Consider the following 22246-nt stretch of genomic DNA (forward strand, 5'->3'; position numbering starts at 1 on the left):
TTCCTCTTCCAGCCGAGAAGCTGAGCCTGCGCGGTCCTCACCCCGCCCCTCGGCCAAACCGCACCGACTTTGCTCCCTTCCTCTAGGGTTCATCAGAATGGCAGAAAAATCCTCTAGCCCAAGAAAAATTGAAGCTCTAATTACAATTCCAGTTGACTTTGCTATTTATATCCTGTAATGGTCTAAAGGTACGAGAAAGGTTAGCGAACATTTTTTGGGAAGCTTAAATTTTGCACTATCTCTAGGTTAATCTTGATAACGGTGATAATCACAGGAAAACCTTGTATTTGTGTAGTTCTTTACAATTTCCAAGATATTTTCACACACACAACCTTTGAACCTCACAGACTTTTTTTGAGCCAAGGTCTCGCTCTGTCACCCAGGCTGGAGTGCAGTGGCGTGATCAGGGCTCCCTGCAACCTCGTCCTCCTGGGCCTCGGCCTCCAGAGTAGCTGGGACTACAAAGCCTGCGCCACCACGCCCTGCTAATTTAAAAACAAATTTTGAAGAGATAGGGGGTCCCGCTATGTTGCTCAGGCTGGAACTCCTGCTCCTGGGTTCAAGCGATCCTACCCACTGCCCCTCCCGCCGGCCTCCCAAAGTGGAATTACAGGCTGCGCTACCGCGCGTGGCCACAAATATCTTATACAGTTGATAGAACAGCAAGTATTACTATCCTTATTTTCCAGCTAAGGCAAAGCTCAGGGAGCCTAAGTGCCTTGTCAAACCAAATAACCAGTAATAATAATAATAATAATAATAATAATAATAATAAAGGCTGTTAATAATAAAATCTTCCTGTTTGCCATTGGCAGAAACCAGGGCTTAGACTCAGGATATCCTAGGATGGGGACAGATCAGATGGACTAGTGGGGCAGTGGCACGACCTGGTGGGGCATAATTAAGAGTCTGAGGGTCACAGTGGAAGGATCAGGATGTGGATCAGAAGTCCAGTTTCTGGTTTCTGAGAATCAGGATCCAGGCAGAACAGGAAACACAAATCAGGGAACCAGGACGGACCTGCAGCACAGGTAGTAACCACAGTTGCATTTCCAGTCAAGAGTAAGGTGGTGATACCTAAAAGCCAATTAAGAATGACACTCTGGTACTCCCAAAGTGGGGGTGAGCATAGAACACTTGAGCACATGCAATAAACCAGTACCTACGTCAAACTGACGTATAATAAGTACAACTAATGTGTATACCCTCCTTAAGGACACAATTTACTGCAAATTAGCATTCCTTAATCATATGCAAACCACCCACTTCGGCTTTTGTATATGGTACGTTTCTAAATATGAATTCCATTTCCTGAATTGCTGGTTCAGCTTTTCAGCCACGAAATGTCTTTCTTCTCTTTTAATCATCTTTTAATAATTCTGTCATTTTGTGTTCTTTTCAATTGCAGTTCAGTAAAACACTCATTTGCATTTACTAAGAGTTTACGTGGCCTGAAACAGAAAAGAAACAAATTAGGTGGTCGTCTCGGTTTCCTGGAGTGTCCAGAGGGGCGGTTCTTTGATCTTCGAGTTCAACGGGCCCCGGGACCGCCCATCGGTCTGGGCGGAACCTCCCCCACCACACCTCCGGGAAGGCAGCAACGAAAACGCGTTGGGCCCGGAGCAGGGCTTGGGAAAATCGGCGGCGATTCGGGGCCGCCCGCTGGGGATTCCCAAGGTTGTGCAGCCCAAAGGGCCTGGTCACAATTTCTAAGGCGATGGGGTAAACCGACCCTTGGCGACACCCGGCTGCACTCAAACGTCCTAGGTCGTCGAGCCCCGCCCTCACCCTGGGCGAGCTCCGAAATTTAACCCTGGGTCGGTTTTGCCTGTTTTACCACTATTTGAAGAGGGGCACTCAGCTTCCCTCTGGCCCTAGCCCAGGTACTGGGGTTTGCGCCGGGCGGATGCCACGCCTCAGGGCGGCCAGGCCACTGGTGATGGGTGACGGGCGGTGCCTCCAGGGTCCCAGTGGTTCCCCGGCCGGGAACTACGGGCTTTCTCGCCTCGGCGCCCCCTGGCGGGCCCACCAGCAGGTTGACGGTGTCCGGCCAGTGCTGAGCACCGAGAGCCTCAGCCTTCAGTGAACCCCCACGCCCCGGTGGCCTAGGGAAGTGAATCTCTCAGGGTCCTTGGAAAGAAGTGACCTTGATCTTCCCACCCACTATCCCAGTTTCTCAGAGGCAGTCAACACTGTTCCCACCAAACCACTCCCAAAAGAAACACTGAGCATGTAAGTGGGACAATAAAAATTTAAAAATAATTTTAAAATAGAACAGCTTAGAGATAGAAACTAAATTATTTCCAATTCCTACTGTGCCCCAAACAAGGTTCACAAAAGGGCTGTCCTCCCAATAATTTTCTGAATTCTATATATTCAGCATTAAATTCCATGATAAAGTTGGAAATCCATTCACCATTTGTAATACATATTGATGCATTTAATAAAATTGCATGGGCCGTATCTTTTGCATTTCTGTATCCTAGTATTAAGTACAGTGCCTACCACAGGCCTGGTTCTCAATACTTGAATGACACAAAAATAGCCAGGACCAGCAAGTTTTTTCTGGGTGGGCTTCATAGAATCTCTGCACTTGCTGGAATCACCATGAAATTTATGGTCTTCAGCTTTGCATTTTCAGCAACATAGTTATATTGAGTTATCCTCAGGTGAGTAGTGAGACCCTTGGGAGCGGATTCATGGTAGGGCGGCTTTGTAATGTGTCACCTTGGTGAGGCTGTTTCCCAGAACTCTCTTCCAGTAAGATGGGCCACAAGAGACATTTTGCTTGATAACTGGAGGGCAGAAGTGAAGCAGCAGCATATTGTTTTTACACTTGGAAGGCTGGTGCTGGGGCACCAGGCGCTGTTGCAGTTCACACATTGTCATGTATCTGCTGGATCACCTCGTTGGTGTGGGCAGCAGCCAGGCCTGCAGCTGCTCCACCTTCCCCAGGATCATCTCTTCAGCTTCTCTAATTCCTGGGCCAGATGCATATTTAACTCTGTGAGGAAGGGCACCAGCTTCTTCTGCAGGACACCCACATCATCGAAGCTGGAGGTGGTGAGAGACTGACATGGGTTCCAGGCCATCCTCGTGGGTTCCAGCTCGTGCTCGTGGGCTCCACTGTGTCCTCGGTCTCCCACACTTTACATCCATCTTCCCTTCCCGAGTGCCTGCCCTGCAGACTTCAAGCTCCAGCATTAGATGCAAAGATAACAGCCTTACAGAGACTGTTTAACCAGCTCCCACAATGGCATGCAGTCAGATCTCTATAATAAATCCCTTAAAGTACATATATACATAATCTTTATCTTAGTGGTTCTGCTCTTCTGATTGTACCCTAACATACATGCTAGGCAGAAGCTTAACTCATGAGTCTAAATGTCAATCAAATAAATTTCATATAGTTCACTGTCAAAATTACCAGAATACTGGGGTTGGGTGGCTGGTTCCTGGGGGAAACAAAGCAGTATCAGTCTATCCAGTCTTGACTAGGGCTGAACTAGTTAGGGTGGAATAAAGGAAGGGGTGGCGAAGGTGGCAGAGGCTGGACTGTATGATAGAACTGGGAAATGGCTCATCCATGTCTGAATTACTTAAAGCTGCAGGGCTGGGACTAGGGTAAGGCAAGGGAGGCACATAGGATACAAAGTTTAAGGAGGCACTCACTCAGTCCTGGCCCTGTAAAGCTGGCTAACAAATTACAGGTCTAATCTTTTTGGCACTTTATGAATGAAGAATTGGAAAGAGTGAGGTAGGGCTGAGCCAAGACTGGCCCTTGGGCAGGACTCGAAGCAGGAATTCAGCCTCCTAGAAGACATTTGGGCTGAGGGCAGGAGCCAAGCACAAAGGTCATCAGAGGGCAGGAGATGCACGTTGTCAGGAAAGATGAGCCAGGCTGGCAGCTTTAGTTACAAAGACTGCTCTAGCTGAAGAGGGGGAGTCAGGGTAACAAGCAAAATGGACAGCAGCCAGTGGGGAGATATATCCTGTAGGGTTTGAGGAATCCTATGCAGCACCTGGGGTCTGCAGGAAACCCAGTTTCTGTATGAACAGATGTTCTGACAAGGTGACCCCATCTACATCGAGTCTTGGCACTTTCTAAACCATGCTAGAGACAGGAATGTAAGGGATTTATTATAGTACTTATAGTAATCTGTGTTTTGAAGGTCACCGAAAACTCCTGTTAGTGCATACAGGATTACAGGTTACAGTTTAGTGGCTTAAAGAACAAGGGCTTTAAAAGCTGGGTTTCATTCTAGGCTCTACTAACACCAGCTGTTTGACATTGGACAAATTAATGAGTCTCAGTTTTCCCATTCACAAAAATGGGCAAAATCAATGTCTTCCCAAAAAGATTATTCTAAGGATTAAATAAACTGGGTCCACAGAGGAACACACCAAATAGCAGTTCCTTTCCTTATTTATTCAATTACATTTTCAATTGCTGTCTCCCTGAGGAAGTATGTAGAGACACTGCCAGGTCTCATCCAGAAGCCACTTACAATTATTCATGAACATGGCTTGTTTAGGTTGTTTTGTGGTGGTTTTAATTATATTACCTTTCCCCATCCCAGCTCCCCCACCCTTAAAATCCAACTTCTTATACTCAGGCTCTTGGGGAGGAGAAGATGCACCAACTTTCTACTCTTTCTCTTCCTTTCCCGCTTACTTCTTCTAGAAGCTCAAAGTACTGTTAGGCCTGCTCCTCTGGTTTCGTGGTAGGTTTTTCCTCCTAGGGTTGATTCACACACAAGCCCTGGCAACCAATCTAGGGTCCAGCCCCTAGTAGATCAGTGTTGTCTCTCATAAAGCCAGTCTGCAAATATCACCTTGAATCCTACAGTCTGTAGAAGCCTCCAGTCTACTGCTTTCTAGCTCCAGGTTTTTTAAGGTCTTTGGACCTAGGGAAGAGGGAGCAGGTCTGTATGTTGAATGAGGTTTGCTATATGCGAAATGGAGCATTACAAAACCATTTCCTAGTATTCTGTGTCCTCCATCCACTTCCCCTTAATTATACTTTTATCTTTTTTTATATCTTCTAAAAACTACCATTATAGACAGCTTGTCCATAGTCAGATAATAAGCTCCCTGAAGGTAGGTATCCTGTGTCTCCTGACACAGGATATAAGCTTTACAGGGCTCATTGTCCTCAATGCTGTGCACCCAGCAGGAACTCAATCAGGACTTCTGTAATTGGCCAAGCATAGATGAAAGAGTTTCCAGCCTGGTGGGCTAGTTTGTAGAAGCAAAGGAATCCACGTGCTTGGCCAATAGTTTACATTGCCAGTGTCTGGGGCTCTATGCAGGGTCTGTCAACATTCTATAGGAGTCAGCATTCCCCTGCCCTCCCAACCATTCTAGTCCTTACAGGCATCTACCCTTTGTCCCATGCCAGGACTATAGGGACAGTTCTGCATGGCATCTGAAGTTAATAACCTCAATAGGCTCAGGAAAGGCTCAAGAGATCCAGCCCAAGCCCCTCCACAGAGGCAGCTCCAGGAAGTACAGGGCAACCAGAGATCACGCAACTACGTGTGAACCCGGCTCACAAAGCCAGCTCGGAACCCAGATCTCCTGCCCATCCCACTGCCCAGGCAAGCCCAGCACCATTTCTCTGATATACATTGCTCAATGTCAGGCAACAGCCCACCCAGAGGTCTCCTGGAGACTCCAAAGGCCTTCAAGACTCCAAATGATTATTCTCTGAACAAGAATTTATATATTAAAGCTGACCCCTATAGATATTTCTTAGGAAAATAGGGACCAGACTCCCTATCTTTTTCTTTCAAATTTCATGATAGAGTGTCAAGTCTTCCCCCTACCCCCAAAGGGGAGTCCTAACCTGGAATGCTATCGGGCTGGATCTCCGGAGAAATCTCTATGGTCCTACACACATGCCCCTCATTAATTGTGATCAGCATAGTGGGTATGGGCCTTTACCTCCCACCACACCATGCCAAACTGCTGGCTATACTTTCAAAACTCAGGGCCCACATCTGGCCAACACCCCCTCCTTCCCCACCCCTCACTGTGTGGGGCACACCTTGGCAACCAGACCGCTGTATCTCGGAAGCGGGTTCCACCCAGGCTGAAAATCTCCGTGATCTAGAGAAGAATTAACACCATAGGTCAATGTGGTTGTTGGGGCTATGGCAGGGTCAGGGCAGGGTGGGGCATCCCCAGCACTGACCACGGGTGTGCCAGCCCCTCCTGCCTCTTCTTCTGGGGCCAATTTGGAGGCAGAGTCATCCTTGTTCTCTTCCTTGTCCTCCTCAGGGTCAGGTGGCTCTTGCTTCACAGATGGCAGGCCTGGGTCTACTGCCTGGGAGAAGTAGGAAACAGGCAGCCATTAGAAGGGCAGAGTTAGCCCGAGGAAAGTATCAGCCAACCCCTCACTGTGCTGACAAATCCTACCTTCCATCACATTTCAACACAGAAAGGCCATCTCTGCCTATAAACCTTTCCCATTCCCATTCCTCACTGACCTCCGTTTTTCTGTTAGCTGGACAGCAAAGCGGGCAAAGCTAATTGCCTGCGGGAGGTAGGGTGTCTGTTAGACAGGCGGGGTAATTCTGCAGAAAGGTTGCAATCAGCACATCTATTGCTCTGCTTAAGAGAACCATCATGGCTCATCATCACTCTGCTTACAGACCAGCCTGCTACGGCATCAACAGAACATCCATCACTGCCCCCACCTTGCTAGGGCAGCCAGGCACCAATACGGGAGAAGTCAGGACAGCTGTGCCTGGTGTCCACTCGTCCTGGGTATCCGCCTTCTCTTGCTTCACCTGGGGTAAGGCCACAACCCAACTCAGGCCAGAGCACTGGGCCTCCTGCGTGAGGGAGGATTGCAGCAGACTTGGTCTCAGCTCCCTGGCATGAGGCTAGGTGGGGCTGGGAAGGGAAGGACAGGGTGGGGCCCTCACCTGCAACAGGGCTTCTGTGGAAGCTGCAACAGGGCCTGGCACCTGCACAGGACTGCTTGCGCCCTCCCGTAAAAACACAAGGTCAGTGCCAGGCGGAGGCAGCACAAAGCCACCACCTGCTTCCTGCTTCGTTGGAGCCTGGGTATGGTCTGGTTGGGCTGTGCGTGTAGCCAAGGTGGGCTTCAAGGTAGGCCCAAGATGGTGTCGTCGGGCAGAGCTGGGCCTCTTTCGACGATGGTAAGGTGGGGGCGATCCTGCCCCATCCTCAGACTCTGACCAGACACTGGGCAGCAGCCGCTTCTATGAGGAAAGATACGGTGCTATGGCTACCTGGTGTCCTGACCAGTCACATCCACCCTGCCCGGCTCCACATGCCTGCTAATCTCCCATCGGTCCCAGCATGGAATCTGCTTACGTATGAGCCCTTCGTCATTGAGCCTGCTAGTCTCCTATTAGCAACACCAATGCCACCTAGACTCATTAAGCCAAGCACAATGTCTGTTAATCCTCAACCAAAGCTACTGCGCCACCCACCCACCTACCAAGCCTGCCCACCACTCCCAGGCACTGGGGCGCCTGGCCCAACCTATCCCGGCCACCTGACCCTTCCTGCCCCACCCACCATGGCAAACTGCAGGCATTGGCGCCAACGACACTTCTGGCGCTTCTGGTTGCTGCCCCCGAATTTGGGCTTGTCGCAGCAGAAGTCGCAGCGGCCACAGTCCATCCGCCGTAGGCAGGCTGCACAGGCCCCGCACTTGCGGTTCTGCCGGCGGTTCGTGTAGGGCTGCTGGGGTGGGGGGAATGGGTGGTGCTGTCAACTAGGACTAGGAGAGGCCATCCTCAACGCCTATTCCAGTGCTGGTCCTGGTGCTCCTCTAGCCCCATAAGAAGGAGCTATTTGCATACTAGTCTCAGCCTCCTGACTCCCAGCTAGTCACTCCTCAGCATTTGCTAGTTCAACATTGGCCACTATCGCTGTGCCAGCTGGCCCTCGATACCATTAGGACTGTGGCTGCTCCACTACAATATCCAGTGCTGTATTTCCTAGGCCACCACTGGCTACCAAGAAAATGTCTCTAACCCCCATTTCCAGCAACATTTTGATAACTCTCTATTAGCTCCCATCACTGTGCCTACTCTGTCTGCTCATCCTGTGTGAACCCCCGTCATTGTGCTAGCTGCTCCTCTGTCAATCCCATCACTGTGTCGATTAGTCCTGCATCAGCCACCAGAGCGTTGATACATGTGACATGAGGCACTGTCATTGCACCTGCTGACCCCGTATTAGTCCTCCACTATCTAGTCATCCCATCCTAGGACCCATTATTGTGCCTTGCTGTTCCCCAATAGGCTCATTCCAGCATCTGCTTCTTTGAAGTTAACCAAGCGTCCTGAGAGTCTAGGCTTATCCAGGTAGGGTAGGGCCACTCACTAGCTCGTCCTCGTCTACACAGTAATAGATGAATTCGGCAGGTGGCGAGGGGGCCAGGGCTCTGGGGTGCTGTAGAGGCAAATGGGGTGGGGTCAGGGCAGGTACTGGGTAAGGTCAGGGTTGTGCCTTCCCTCCACCCACTGGGGCCTCACCGGCTCTGTGGGCTCTGGGGACTGTGATGGGGGAGGTGGAGGCAGTGGCTGGGCTCCGGGGCGCCTCCTGGCAGCCATCTTGGAGTCACAGCCTCCCTTGCGGCGGGCATGTTTACCCTGGGAAAGACCAGAAAGGGTGGTTTCAGCTTGGTGGCACCAGGCAGACACAGGAACTCCCCACTCCCTAAGTGCAGAAAGCATGCATGGGACAGGCAGACAGAGGGTGGCATGAGGCACTCACAGTTGGGGGAGCCACAGCCAGGGAAGTGCGTCGCTGACATCTCTGATGACGGCGACGCAGGCGGTGAGCAAGGTGCTGGCAGACAGGGGCAGGCAGGCGGGGCCAGAAAGGTGAGCGTGGGGTTAGGCAGAAAAGAAAGACATAAGGTAGGCAAGGCCAGGTTGAAAGGAAGCAGAGGCAGCGACGATTTTAACAGCAGAGTGAGCTCTGCTCCCTCCAGCCCGACTCACCCGTAGGCAACGTCGCTGGACACATTTCCACTGGCGCCTGAGACCAGGGCGGGGAGGGCGAAGGCAGATGGGACAACGGCCACAGTCCTCTTGGGTCTGACAGCCCCGGCACACTCCACACCCTCGGCTCTGTTGGAGGGGATGTGGGAGCAGAGGCATGAAGCATGGGGCCAAGCCCACGAGGGCCAGGGGCCGAGGTGAGCCGTGGGCTCTTTCCACTTGCCCGACTCACCCTTTCCACAATCCGGAGGCAGCGTCTCCGTTCACACTTGCAGAACAGCCCCGATGCCACATCATGGGGCAGCTGCAGGAGGCACGTGGAGCAGGCCCCACAGTCTTCTGTTACCTGGCAGGCTGCACACTCCCCACAGCCCACACGCTGCCAGGAATGGTAGGGACGAGATCACGGGCCTACTCCAGAAGCACTGGTCCTCCCATGTCTACTGACCCTACATCAGCTCCCATCACCGGGACTTCTAGTCTCCCATTAGCCTCATCACTGAGGCCATTAGTATGTCTACTGGTCCCTTGCTAACTTCATCACTGTGTCTACTGATGCACTAATGGTAATGGGAATTAATTAACCCATTGATTCCCATTACTGTGTTTGCTGACCTATGGAGAGCACCCTATAAAATGACTTCATCCTGTGGACCTATCATCATCCCTTAGGACTCTACCAGCTCAATCACATCCTGCTCCCACTGCAGAGGTGTGAAGAGAAAGCAGGTTGTGCTTACCTTAAACATTCTCTGTTCTCGGTTGAAGGCAATTCTCTGTGCTGTGGGGAGGAAGAGGGAAGAAGAAAAGTGGAAAGAAAGCAACAGACATCTGACTGATTCACTCACTGCTTGTGCCCTGACTTCCACTATTCAACCTCTACCCATGCCTGCTATCTCCAGTATCCAACCTCCAACCATGCCAGTAGCCTCTGTCCTGACATCTACATTCAACCCCCAGCCTAGCATGACACTGAACCTGCTCCAGCTCCTATCTCCCGATGCCCCATCCTCTGGGGGTCACTCACCTCGACAGTCTTTGCACAATGTTTTGAGCCGCTGCCTTTGGGTGCCATCCCCTGAGAAGCTGATTCCACAGTTCTCACAGCATCTGGGATGGGAAAGGCAGGTGAGGGGCTCCAAGAGCACGCCCAATCACAACCCTCACCCATCTGGCTCACCTCAAACCAACACTCACCCAGGAGCAGGGAATGAAGCTGGGGCTGTGTCAGTGTCAGCCTTGGTCTCATCCCTTGGGGCCTCCTTCCTGACCTCACCACTCTGGGGTCCAACCTGACGTTTCCGAGTCTTGGCTGGCCTTGAAGGCTTCTTTCGCTTCTTGCTGGCAACAGCCACAGGATGGGCCTGGAAAGTAAGGGAAGGAGGCATATGGGTCAGTGGGTGGGTGCTGAGTGGCACAGCCACCCCTACCTAGGCATCTCACATTGTGAAGTACCTTGGGGGCTGGATAGCACAAGATGCCTTGTTTGAAGTCGAAGAGGGTGAGATCACACGCAGGGCCCAGGTATCGAGTCAGCTCAACTTTGCTTCGGATCCTGTCTCCTGTGGGGCTAGGGATAGGCCATGATGGGTTAGCACCCAGGTGGAGCCAATGTCATTTCACCCACACAACCTTCCGACAGGGCTGGCAGGATACAGGAGGCAGCCTGGAATTGGCCTGTGAGCCTTGCCCAGCCCCACCTCAACTAACCTTGAAAACATAAAAAATTAATATAAATACCAACACAAATACAAACATCAGAAACAATACAAATGTAAACAGACAAACATATTTATAACATATAATACTAGTAATACTGGAACTGTTTCACGTAAGTAAAAATAGACACAAATAGAAACACAAATATATTAAATAACATATAAATATGTTAGCACTGGCCAGGTGCGATGGCTCACACTTGTAATCCCAGCACCTTGGGAGGCCAAGGCGGGCGGATCATGAGGTCAGGAGATCAAGACCATCCTGGCTAACATGGTGAAACCCCATCTCTACTAAAAATACAAAAAAAAATTAGCCACGCATGGCGGCGAGTGCCTGTAGTCCCAGCTACTCGGGAGGCTGAGGCAGGAGAATGGCTTGAACCCGGGAGGCGGAGTTTGCAGTGAGCCGAGATTGCACCATTGCACTCCAGCCTGGGCGACACAGCGAGACTCTGTCTCAAAATATAAATAAATAAATAAGTTAGCATTATGTACCCAGTATATAATCAAGCAAAGAAAGCAACACAAATATGTTTTAAAAACACACAAACAAATACAACTACACACAAATTAAAGTATAAATAATTGATTTTGTGACCCCCGGTTTCTTGCATTTCTGTACGCCCTGCAAGAGAGACACCGATTATTCTTTTTGATAAACTATCTTTCCAAGGATGTTTGTAAAGCAAACAACCTTGGAAGATAAGAGATAGGGTCTCCTTCCATAGTAAAGGGAAAGCATACTTAGTGTCCTAACGTTATTAAAAAAACTTGATTCTCTAAGCTCAGGGTTCTTTTCCTATAATAATACAACCCTCTTCATGTCATGCTGTAGGAATTGGGATTCAGGAAACTTGTACAAAAATAGTAATACAGTAATTCCCCCTCTCGTCAGGGGATACATCCCAAGTTCCCCAGTGGATGCCTGAAACCGTGGATAGTACCAAACCCTAATGTAATATGTACTGTGTTTTTTTCTACCTGATAACTGAGATGGTTACTAAGCGACTAACAGGCAGGTTGTGTATAGAACATGGATATGGATATGGATATGGATATGGATATGGATATGGACAAAGAGATGATTCACCTCCTGAGCAGGACTGAGCAGGATGGTGTGAGATTTCATCACGCCACTCAAAACGGCACACAATTCAAAACTAATGAATTGTTTATTTCTAAAATTTTCCATTTAACATTTTTGGATGGTGGTTGACTGTAGGTAACTAAAGCTGTGGAAAATGAAATTGCAGATAAGGGGGAGACTTATTCTGGATCCTGCAACTGTTGTAATAAACTGTCTTTGACCTGTAACCCAGGAGTCTTACCTCTCCTACCAACATCTACAAAATTCTGACAAATTCACTATTATCTTGTCCTAAGAATGAAATCTCAGATCCTTCGTAGTTCCTGACAACTGCACTTTTAAGTTTTGAAAGTTTTATACGAGTACATAAATATGTGAATAAATTATAACTAAATACAAACAAAAAGTAACTTGTAATTTGATATTTACCTGGAAAACTGCAACTTAGATTTAAAAAATCAGAACGAATATAGAAACATAATAATTAATGTAGCCTAAACACATGTAAATGCTTATAAACATCTATGCTGATTCTCATTAGTTATGGTAGGTATGTTCTACAAAGTTGCCATGAACATTGAATACAAAACCATTGCTCCTAGAGGAAATACAGGGTTAGGTTCCTGAGAGCATCTGAACTTCTGTTTTGTGCGTGTTTCTGTTTAAATACACGTTACTTAATATATATTTTTTACAAATGATTATTTGCATGGTCTTTGAATGACTCAAACCAGGGGCTTTGGAGGCCATATGTGTTCTGTAGGTTTGTTTGCCAATATTCTTGTTTAACAAGCCAATCCCATTGGCACTGAAAACCACTCTTCTACACAACCCCTTTCCTATATAACACTTAAAAGGTATTTTTAAAATTCTTCGGAAGACTCCTGATCGGGAGAACCTGCATTGCATGCAAGTTTAACATTTTTCATGCCATGTTGCCTTTTGAAATGTGCAAGTCAGCCAGCACTAGCTGATACAACCTTAATATTTTCCTAACCCAGGGTAACGTGACTTTGGCTTTCCTCAACAATGCTGTCCACTATGCTTTATTGATCGTCATTTCATGAATCCACCAACGTAGCTGCTTTCTCATCTCTTCCATAGCTTCAAGACTATAAATGCTTTCTGTATTTTCTGAAGCAGCCTTGTGCACATATTGGCAAATTTCCTTCTTTTTCTGGTTGTACCATAATTCTGATGCATAACATTGAACTTACAGCCAACAGCATTGTAACTCAGATAACCAACAAGGTTTATCTGCCTTGTATTTTCTCCGTAAGGCACGACATGGCCTTCTCACACTCAGAACACTAAACAGCACCTCAGCACTACGCTTGAGGACTATTTTAAAAAGCAAAATCACCAACAAAACATACAAAAATTAGAAAAATGTGACACTAAACAGACCACGAAAAGGACACTTGTTTACAGTATTAAAGCTGAAATAAAAAGGGCTCCTTCAGTCTCAGCTAGAAACACATGCACTGAGTGACAGTTTTTCACTGCTCTGTGCATGTCCTTCAATAATCACAAATGCACCGTGAATAGTGACTTTTAAGTTACAAATACTGTATTAAGTAGGTGAAATTGCAAACATAAAATCCGCTAATAACGATTAACTGTGCATAATTTAAACTCCATCCATAAATTTAACCGCACTATTTGATTTTACCCTAATGAGGCTCTACCCCACCCCCACTCTGCCCACAACCCACCCAGTACCTCTGGTAATAGGTGTCTGAGCGTCCACAGGTGGCCCCTGACTTGCGAAAGACTTCACGGCGCTTCCAGCCAGGGCCCAGGGCCGGGCAGTCCAGCCAGTCCTCAGCCATGGAGGCCACAGAAAGCAGCAGTAGCCTGAAAGGGGGTTGAGGGGATGAGGGAAACTGAGGCTCTAGGAAGGGACAAAATGTGCCCCAGGCCACACAAATCACTGGTATCCATTAGTGCTTGCCCAACACCTAGGACCTGCCGCAGGCAACCAGCCCATATATGGAGAAGAAACCCCTCATATTCTCACCCCATTCTTTCCTATTCTGGGCCTAGGAGATCCTCATTCCTCAACCCAAGGATCCCTGTTTATTATTCTTAGTGTCCTAATCCCCTACTCCTCTCTATCCTCAGACTGACAGCCCATCATTTCTCCTCACTGCCAATCCAGAAACTTTTCATCTTCCCCCCTCATTCCTCCCTGTCACTGACCTAAGGGCCTCTATCCCTCTATTTTATCACCACAAGACCCCCATACTTCCCATCCTCAGCCCCAAAGGGCCCCATTTCTCTTGCCCTCACTACTTGGCTTCAGTAATCTCTCATTCCCCCCTTCCCCGACCCAGGAGTTCCTAATTTCCTTCCTTCAGTGTTTTAACCATTCCATTCCGTCTCTGCCTGATGTCCTCTTATCTCGCTACCTCAGTGTTACAACCTCGACTTCCTCTGCGAGACACAACTGCTCCAACCCATGACCCGAACAGCCCCTCATCTTTTCCACTTCTCACACACGGGAAGCCTCCCATGCCTCCCCTTCCTCAGCCCAAGAGCTCCCCCCTTATTTTTCTTCTCCTTCAATGTTCTGGCCCACAATTTCTCCCCAGTCTCAGCCCCCAAACCTTCCTGTTTCTCTCCTCTACATCCAAAAAGTTCCCCACTTCTCCCTCTCACTGTTCTCATTCTCCATTCCTCCCTTATCCTGAGAGACCCTAATTTCTCCCCTCAGCATTCCGAACCCTCCCCCATTCTCTGTTCTTGTCCTGGGATCATGCCATCCCTAACTGTCAGCGTTCTGATCCCCTACTGCTCCTCGTCCTCTATATGGGGCCTCCCATTCCTCCCTTTCAGCATTCCAACGCCTCCATTTCTCCTGTCATCAGCCTGAGGGCCCCTCATTTCTCCCGCTCGGAGTTCTGAACCCCCATTTCTCTCTCAACTTCAGATGCCCTGATGTCTCCCTTTAGCGTTCTGATCTCCACCATTCCTCTCCGTCCTCGTCCCAGGATCCCGACACTCCTACCTGTCAGAGTTCTGAGCTCCATTCCTTCCTGTCCTCAGCCTAAATTCCCCCGTTTCTCCTCGTCAGTATTCCGACGCCGCCATTCCTCCCCCTCATCGGCCTGAGGGCCCTTGATTCCTCCCCGTCAGCGTTCTCAGCCACAATTCCTTCCTATCCTCCGCCTGAGCACTCTCCACGTCCAGCCCCAAGGCTGTCTCACCAGTTTGGCACCAGGCCGGTATCTTCCGCCACTCTAGGCCCGTGGACCCATGGCGAGGGTCCCTCCTGCGCCTCCCGCCTCGCCCTCCTCCCCTTCTTCCTCCTCCGCGGCCGCCTCCTCTGAAGCGGTAGCTGTCGCCTCCGCGGCTGTTCGTTGCTCCCGGAACCGGAAGTCCGCTGCCTTCCTCTCGGGCTCCGCCTCTGGCTAAGCACCTGCGCGCTATTGCCTCGACGTCGCGTGCCCTTAATAGGGAGGCTCCCGCGCCTGCGGGCTGGCGCTCTGCAGCGGGGCGCGCGCCCCCCTGCCGAAAACCAGTTGCATCTGCGTGCTGACGTTCAACGACAGCTCGTGCCCCATCGAAGGAGGGACCTGCAGTCGGGGCTCTGCTCGCTGACCATCTAGCTTGCGCATGCGCTCTCCAGTCTCAAACTGAAGGGAAGTCGTCGGGGAGGGCTTGCGCCTGCGCCCTCCCTTCCCTCCCGCGGTCTCCGAGGCGGATACCCACAGCTGCGAGGAAGCTGCTTCGCGCCTGCGCAGTTCCTGACCCAGCCGGCGCTCTCTTCTCCCATCTGTCACTGGGGTCTATCCTGTGCTCGCCGGTCCCTCCGAACATCAACCCCAGGGCGGTCGTGTCCCGCTCCCTCCTCCCCGCCGAACAGGTGCTGGAGCGCGCGGGGGGGGGGGGGGGAAGGGGCGGTGACGCACCGCAGGTAAACTGAGGCACGCGGGAGGGCGCGTCCCTGCAGGAGGCGAATCCCCAACGTGGGGCTTGTGGGGAAAAGGCGGGGCCCGGCGTCCACAATGGAGGACAGCTCTGGGTGGGAGACAGGAGCACGCGTGGGCGGTGTCACCACACTGAATACGTGCTGCGTAGACCCTCTGCCTGTGGGAGGCTGGGAATGTGGGTCCCTGGGCCCTCCCGGGGTGCAGGCGCCCCCCATCTTATCCAGGAGTCTGGAACAGTTGCAACCGCAGCAATGTGGACACAGCTTCCTTGGTTTCCTCAAAATTTTATTAACAAAACCCAGGGAGAGGAGGCAAGGATGAGTGGACTCCGCAGCCCCACCAGGCACTGAACATGTCGACGGGGACAGACCCTCTGATAAAGGCAGACGGGCGGTCAACCGGTGGATGGGCACAGGGAGAACCAGAGAAACAGATGAGTGGAGGAACGGACACATGGGCACCGGGCAGCTCCCCCATCTGGAATGCAGGGTGTGAGGGGTCCGGGCCAGAAGGCTCAGCGGTCGGCACTGGAGCGCAGGTCGGTAGTGAGGGGATCGTGCTGGATTGTCTGGTGCAGCATCAAGGCCAGCAATCCCGCGCGGTTTGTCATGGCTGTGCGCACATTGCGCTCCTGCTCAAACAGCTCGTCCAGCTTGTACCACTGCCAAGAGAGCGGCAGGAGTCCTAAGCAGGAACAACTGAAGCCCCGCCTGCCCTCGGCCACGTCCGGCATGGAAACCTACCACATGCACCATGAAACCACAGCGAAACCTACCACACGCACGCGCTCCAAGTCCACTTCCGCACGCCGCAGCTTCTCCCAGCAGTAATGGCGATTGCACTGGCGTTTGGGCAGGCGGCAGAAGTCACCCGTGAGCTCAAAGACATCACGTACAAGGGGGCACCCGCATACCTCGTCAGCTGGCACCTGCAGGGAGGCCGGGTTGGAGGGATGAATAATGGTGATAAGGGAGAATAAGAATGGGGGCTCAAGGAGGGAGAAGGGAAAGAATGGAGGGTTCAGGGAACGGTGAGGAGGCATGGAAAAGGGAGGAATGGAGGGTGAAGCAGCAGGGAAGGTGAGAGGAAAAAGTGAAGGAAAGGTGAGGTGAGGGAGGCAGGGATGAATGTGGGACAGTGAGGCAGGGAGGAGGGGCAAAATGGGAGGAGCTGAGGGAAAACCTTACTTTGGGGTCCCGTGAGTGCTCGGGGCACAGCACCTGGAGCCGCTTACAGTATGTTTTGCTCTGAGGATTATACACATCACAGAAGAGTCGTGTGGCCCTGGGGGTTTGGAATAGAGAGAGGGTAGTAAAGGGAGGTCCACCTGTCCTTGCCCGTATCCTGCCCCAGTTCCACACACATCCCACTTCTGACCTCCGCCTTAACCCCCCACCTCTCACTTCGCGTGGCACCCTCACTTACCCTTCAATGCGTGTGGGGTACATGGACCCAAAGGATGTCTGGCTCTCATACTGGAGGGATGAGCACAAATGGAGGGAACTGTGGATGTGCGCTGCATGCCCTCCCAAGACACCACCCAGACAACAAATCTGTCCCCCACTGGCCCACCGATGTTCCCACATGGTCTGCCCCCTCAGTCTGACCCCCAACCTTGGCATAGCAGCGCTCCATGTGGCGCAAGGCAACACGTGGGTTGATGGGGTGCCCACAGGAAACACAGAAGATCTGCAGGTCTGTGTCATCACTGTCACCCTCATTGCTCTGCATGGGGTGGAAGGAACAATAAGGCTAGGAAGGACAAAGTACCGGCCCTGCCCCGCTGCGCCCCTGCTTGCTCACCTCCTCATCCTCGCGCACAGCCTGCTGCTTGGCACGCAGAATGATGGCCTCAAGCTCATGGAATCGGCGTTCCATTTCCTGAAGGCGAGTGCGGGCACTCTGCTGCTCTCGGCGAATGCGTTCCAGCAGCTTCTTGCCGTGCTCTTCAGCAATGCAAGGGCTCTGCTGCCACTGCTGGATGCGCTGGGGGAGAATCTCATAGATGCGGCTGCAGGGAAGGTAGCAAGCAACAGAATGAGTGAGGTGATCAGTGAGGGTGGGAAAATAGATGCATGACTAAATGGCAAAAGGAGAAATAAACAGGTGACTGGCGGAATGGTGGCTGGATGGACACAGGGGCGGATAGGTGGATGGGTGAGTGGGTAGTGGCTGTTTGGTGACTGAATGGTGGACAGCTGATTGGTAGACATACAGAAGGCGGTGGTCAGGCCCTACCATGTACTTCCTGACTCCCTTGAACCCCTCAGGAATGACTCACTTGGCTGCCAGCTTCATGCCACAGTCATCTGAGCAATACTTGGAGCTGGGCTGGGCGGGGCGCACACAGCCGGGCCCCAGGCACTGGGGCAGCGATGCAGGGTCCTTGGCATCAGCCCTCTCTGGGTGTTTCCATTTATCCTTGTGCTTCTGCTTCTGCCGATGCCGCTTGTATCGCTCCTCCTTCTGTTAAGCAAGACAGGTCAGGTCAGGGTGGAGTCAAAGTCAGCCCCAAACCCCAGACTCCTGCTCCATTCTAGCCCTTTCTGGCTCTTGCCCCATTCAGCCTCTGACCTCTGCCTCTCCCTCAACCCCACCCTCTGCCTTTCCACACCCATTTTACCCTCTCCATCACCTTCTTCTCAGACTTCTTCTCCCGACGCTTCACATGCTTCACTTTCACTGCCCTCTTCCGCAGCGCAGGGTCCAGGAATGGGGACTCTTCTGTGTCGCTCATCCAGGGCTGCAAGCAGGGCATGCACTGACCCACCTGCCCCGCTCATGACAACCCGACCACCTACTCATGTCCCATATCAGCCTTCCATACCCTCTGTCTCCTCATTACGGATACTCTCTGCTTCTGTAACCTCCACCCTTCCACCAGGGGATGCTCCTGTCTGCTCACCAGGCCGTGGTCATCAAAGGCCCCTGCACAGAAGTCCTGATACAGGTCAGGATCCAGAGGTAGGTCCTCATCAGAGAGTGGCTCAGGCGTGGCTGTAGCCTCAGGAGGCTCCTTGACTGCTGATGATGCCACTGCTCCCTCATCTTCACGGATGCGCCCTAACTTCTGTGATGGCTGTGGCTGCTGTTGGGTGGGCAGTGGCCGGCGGGGCCTTGGCAGGGACTCTGAGGGCGTCACTGGTGAGAGCTGCGGGGCAGAATCTCAGGACTGGCCCTGACCGCCCTGCCCGCATGCCCCGCCCCACCCTGGGGAGCTGGACTCACCGAGGAAGGGAAGTACTTGTACGATTCCTGTGCCGGCAGGAGGAAGGCCCAGGTCAGCCCCAGGTGGATGGAGGGCGGCCTTGCCCTAGCCCCACCCACCTGGCCTGGCCTTACCTCCCCAGACACACCTCCCCACTACCCCTTACTACCAGGAATGCTCGCCCCTGTCTTATCTGTACTGACGTGCATGACCACCTGGAAACACCTGACCCCACTCTGTCCACCCAGGGTTGGTGGGGGTTCTGCCAGCCCGGCATACCAGCTCATGCCCCATTCATCTGGACATGACAGGTCCCTTCCCACCTATCTAGATAGAGTCAGGCCCAATCCCACCTGGCTTAGCCATGCCTAGACTACACTAACCATGCATGGACCCACCAGCTCTCCCACACCTGACCCTACCCAGCTCTGTCCATGCTCACCCGGGCCCGCAGCTGGCACTGGCGCAGCCGGCACTTCTGACGGATCTTGTTGGGGCCCCCAAACTTCTTCATGTCCCGACAGAAGTCACAGTGACCACAGTCCTCAGTGCGCCGACATGCCTCACACTCACCACACATGCGGGCTGACCGCTTGATCTGCTGCTGCTGCTGGTGATGCTGGAGGAGGGGGCCCAGAACAGAAATTATGGACCCAGGCAGGGCTGAAACGGAACCACTTTACACATCTACTCACTTTATGCAGCCACTCACCTGGCTGGGTGTGGCCACCAAGGGCTGCGGCGAGGATTTGTGGGGCGAAGCAGAGCCCCGAGCAAGCATGGCCCCAACCCCTGTCCCTGACCCTGCCCGGCGCTGCAGGTCTGGATCGGGGACAGGCCTCTTGCGCCCTCCACCCTCATCCCGGGGCTCACTGCTGTCCCGCTCATTGCCATCCCGCTCCCGTGACTTCTTGTGCCGATAGCGAATCTCTAGTTTGGGGTCTTTCTCTGTGGAGCAGAGAGTAGGGCCAAAGTGAGTGAGCACTGGAGGGCCTGAATGGTCCCAAAACCTCTTTCTTCCTCTTCTCTCCCTTACTATCCCACCCACCTACTCTGCACCCCTGTCCAGGGCAGAGCTGCCTCTTCCCGTGGAATCTTCTATTACCACTCACAATGGAGACCCCATTCCAGCTCACCACAGACGTGTATCACTACTCCCCATGACCCCCCATTATGGCTCCTCCTCCTCCCTTGAAGCCGCACCTGCCTTCCCTGTCCATCCATGGCCCTCACCTCTGCACTCCCGGCAGTACCACTCCCGGATGGCCTTGGCCATCTTCTCAGTGATCCGGATGCAGTCCCCATGGAACCACTCATTGCAGTTGTCACACCCGCTGCGGAGGATGGGGCAGGCGGTGGAGATGTGAGGGGCGCGGCCCATCGGCCTCACCCCACCCTGCTAGTGTCTGCCCCGCCCACCTCTCCCGGGCTCACATCATGAAGCAGTTGATGTCCGGTTTGCGACAGATGCAGTAGATGGGCGCATTCTCTCCATTCTCCGACTTGCTGTCCTCCCCAGCATCTGGAGGCTCTGGGTCTGAACCATCTCCCTCCTGCGGGATACCCCCATTACGGATCCTTAAACAGCCCCCACCGTGGCGGCTTATCCCATTACAGCTCCACCATGGTCAGCAGGGATCCCCACTCTGCCTGCAGATTTCACATCGGGGCCCCCCAAAAACCTCTCCAATACAGTCCCCACTGAGCTCCATCCCTTCCCCTGACATCCTATTACTTTGCTCCATACTTCCCATCACGCACCCACCGACACCCGCTCCCTGCATCCACACTCGCTAATGGGGCATCGCGATTCTCCATCGTGGCGCCTCACAGACCCCGAGTAATTCACTGCGGACTTCCCATCGCGGTTCTCTACGCACCCCTCCCTGTTTACCTCATAGACCCACCTGGCACCCGCACCCACCCCCAGTCGCGGCTGTCCACGGATCCCCGGACACGAACTCCTCGTCACGGCTCACTACAGACCACCCAATGTGACTCCTCACAATCCCCGATCACGGTTTCCCACGGAACTGCCACCCGGAGTCCCCACTAAACTTCTATTAAGGACTCCCCCACCGTGGCTCACCATAGAACTCCCAGATGGTTCATCATTCTGCCCACAGACTCCCGCCGTTCAGTCCACAGACTTCGGTTACGGCTCACCACAGACCCCTGAGTCGGCCGACAGACCCCACTGTTGCCAACCCCACCAACCTCCACCGCCGAACCCCTCCCTGAACCCGGTACTCACCATATCTCCGCTCCCGGCGCACTCCCTCGCGACCCCCGCCAGCAACCCGCGAACCTGCACAGACCACTCGGCGGCGTCCCAGGCGGTTGCAAAGGCGCCCACAACTACTTCCGCTTCTGGTCACGCCTCCCAGGCAGCGTACTCCTATTGCGCAGGCCCCGTGCGTCGTCTCCGCCGCAAACCAGTAGGTCGCTCGCCTAGAGCCCTCGAAGAACCCTCAGGCGCCGCCATCTTGATTATCGTATCCGTATGGTGGCCGAATCCACACGTTCGCCGGGAACATGGCAGCGCTCACATTGTGGCTTTCCCGAGGGCGTCGCCACCTTGTCAGTAGAGTCCGTACGGCGGCTGCTAGTACGGCCTGGACGTACAGGCAACATGGCTGCACCTACTGCGTGACTTCCTCATAAATGCCGTCATCTTGGAATCTGATTCCGTACGAGGGTCGAATTCGTACGTTCCTTGGCGACACATGGCGGCGACCTATTTGCGGATTCCTCAAGGGCGCCGCCATCTTGGTGGTTGATACCGTATATTGGCCGCTTGTCAGGCAGAGAGGTTCACAGGTAAAGCGGCCGCTCCCGAAACGCTACCTGGATCAACTTGTATTCATTCCTCCATTCTGTCTCTTTCCCCTTCCACATGTATTGATGGGGTGCCTTGCGGGGCGGAGGAAACCAGTTCCTCTGTCGTCTCCGACTTCACCTGCCACCACTCTTTCCGGCTCTCACTCCTCCCACTTGTCATTCTTCTGCCAGGCCTGGCACGGTTCGGCTTCTATTTATTTTATTTTTATTTAAAAACAATTGTTAAACTAATATCAAATCTTATTTTAGTTCTATAAGCTGCACAATAAGCCTAAGCACAGTTTACTTATCCATAGATTTATTGTTTAGCATTTAGAACATTTTCAAATATTATTCTAAATAAAGTTGCAACGAACATTCTTAAACATAGATCTGTATGCTCATACCTGATTATCTCTTGTGAAATGTGATATACAAAACAGTGTCACTCTGGTTAACAGCTGTAAAATGGAGCCTGGAAGCCA

At 52.3% G+C, this 22246-nt stretch overlaps 2 protein-coding genes across 44 annotated transcripts; both read right to left on the bottom strand.

Annotated features, from left to right (window-relative positions):
* Positions 1-12: 12 nt before the first annotated feature.
* MBD1 (methyl-CpG binding domain protein 1) lies at positions 13-15660 on the bottom strand. Of its 41 annotated transcripts, none has more exons than XM_009192717.2 (18): positions 15008-15660; positions 13521-13655; positions 10446-10560; positions 10188-10354; positions 10018-10100; positions 9731-9771; positions 9223-9369; positions 8991-9119; positions 8761-8835; positions 8520-8636; positions 8368-8436; positions 7555-7722; positions 6933-7232; positions 6702-6839; positions 6197-6328; positions 6050-6111; positions 4836-4907; positions 3056-3188 (listed from the first exon to the last, which is right to left on the bottom strand). In XM_009192717.2, the coding sequence occupies exons 2-17, from the start codon at positions 13628-13630 to the stop codon at positions 4868-4870; spliced, it is 1893 nt and encodes a 630-aa protein (XP_009190981.1). In that variant the 5' UTR covers positions 13631-13655; positions 15008-15660; the 3' UTR covers positions 3056-3188; positions 4836-4867. The 41 variants fall into 41 exon arrangements, with proteins under 41 accessions (XP_017807228.1, XP_017807222.1, XP_017807236.1 ...); XM_009192718.2 differs by having other exon boundaries at positions 3061-3181; XM_017951739.3 differs by lacking the exons at positions 3056-3188; positions 4836-4907 and adding an exon at positions 13-113.
* A 341-nt stretch (positions 15661-16001) lies between these two features.
* Positions 16002-21972, bottom strand: CXXC1 (CXXC finger protein 1). Of its 3 annotated transcripts, XM_017951752.3 has the most exons (16): positions 21196-21972; positions 21031-21116; positions 20376-20494; positions 20175-20275; positions 19654-19889; positions 19384-19560; positions 18962-18988; positions 18639-18884; positions 18357-18476; positions 18015-18199; positions 17537-17744; positions 17348-17458; positions 17159-17208; positions 16921-17017; positions 16509-16661; positions 16002-16394 (listed from the first exon to the last, which is right to left on the bottom strand). In XM_017951752.3, exons 2-16 carry the CDS (start codon positions 21031-21033, stop codon positions 16248-16250), a joined length of 1980 nt encoding a protein of 659 aa, XP_017807241.1. In that variant the 5' UTR covers positions 21034-21116; positions 21196-21972; the 3' UTR covers positions 16002-16247. The 3 variants fall into 3 exon arrangements, with proteins under 3 accessions (XP_017807241.1, XP_017807240.1, XP_009191008.1); XM_017951751.3 differs by lacking the exon at positions 21031-21116 and having other exon boundaries at positions 21196-21971; XM_009192744.4 differs by lacking the exon at positions 21031-21116 and having other exon boundaries at positions 18369-18476; positions 21196-21966.
* Between the last annotated feature and the right edge of the window lie 274 nt (positions 21973-22246).

This window comes from Papio anubis, chromosome 19, assembly GCF_008728515.1.
Source record: "Papio anubis isolate 15944 chromosome 19, Panubis1.0, whole genome shotgun sequence".
NCBI classification, from domain to species: Eukaryota; Metazoa; Chordata; class Mammalia; order Primates; family Cercopithecidae; genus Papio; species Papio anubis.

Excerpts from the sequence above, each read along its gene's own strand:
- MBD1 (XM_017951728.3), bottom strand. The coding sequence starts at position 13,630 with ATGGCTGAGGACTGGCTGGACTGCCCGGCCCTGGGCCCTGGCTGGAAG. Across the intron at positions 10,101-10,187 it reads GCTTCATTCCCTGCTCCTGG|ATGCTGTGAGAACTGTGGAA; the intron begins GTGAGTGTTGGT and ends TTCCCATCCCAG. Across the intron at positions 9,120-9,222 it reads GCCTCCGGATTGTGGAAAGG|AGCCGAGGGTGTGGAGTGTG; the intron begins GTGAGTCGGGCA and ends CCCCTCCAACAG.
- CXXC1 (XM_017951752.3), bottom strand. Across the intron at positions 19,561-19,653 it reads TGGTGGCCACACCCAGCCAG|CATCACCAGCAGCAGCAGCA; the intron begins GTGAGTGGCTGC and ends CCCCTCCTCCAG. Across the intron at positions 18,885-18,961 it reads ACAAGTACTTCCCTTCCTCG|CTCTCACCAGTGACGCCCTC; the intron begins GTGAGTCCAGCT and ends TCTGCCCCGCAG.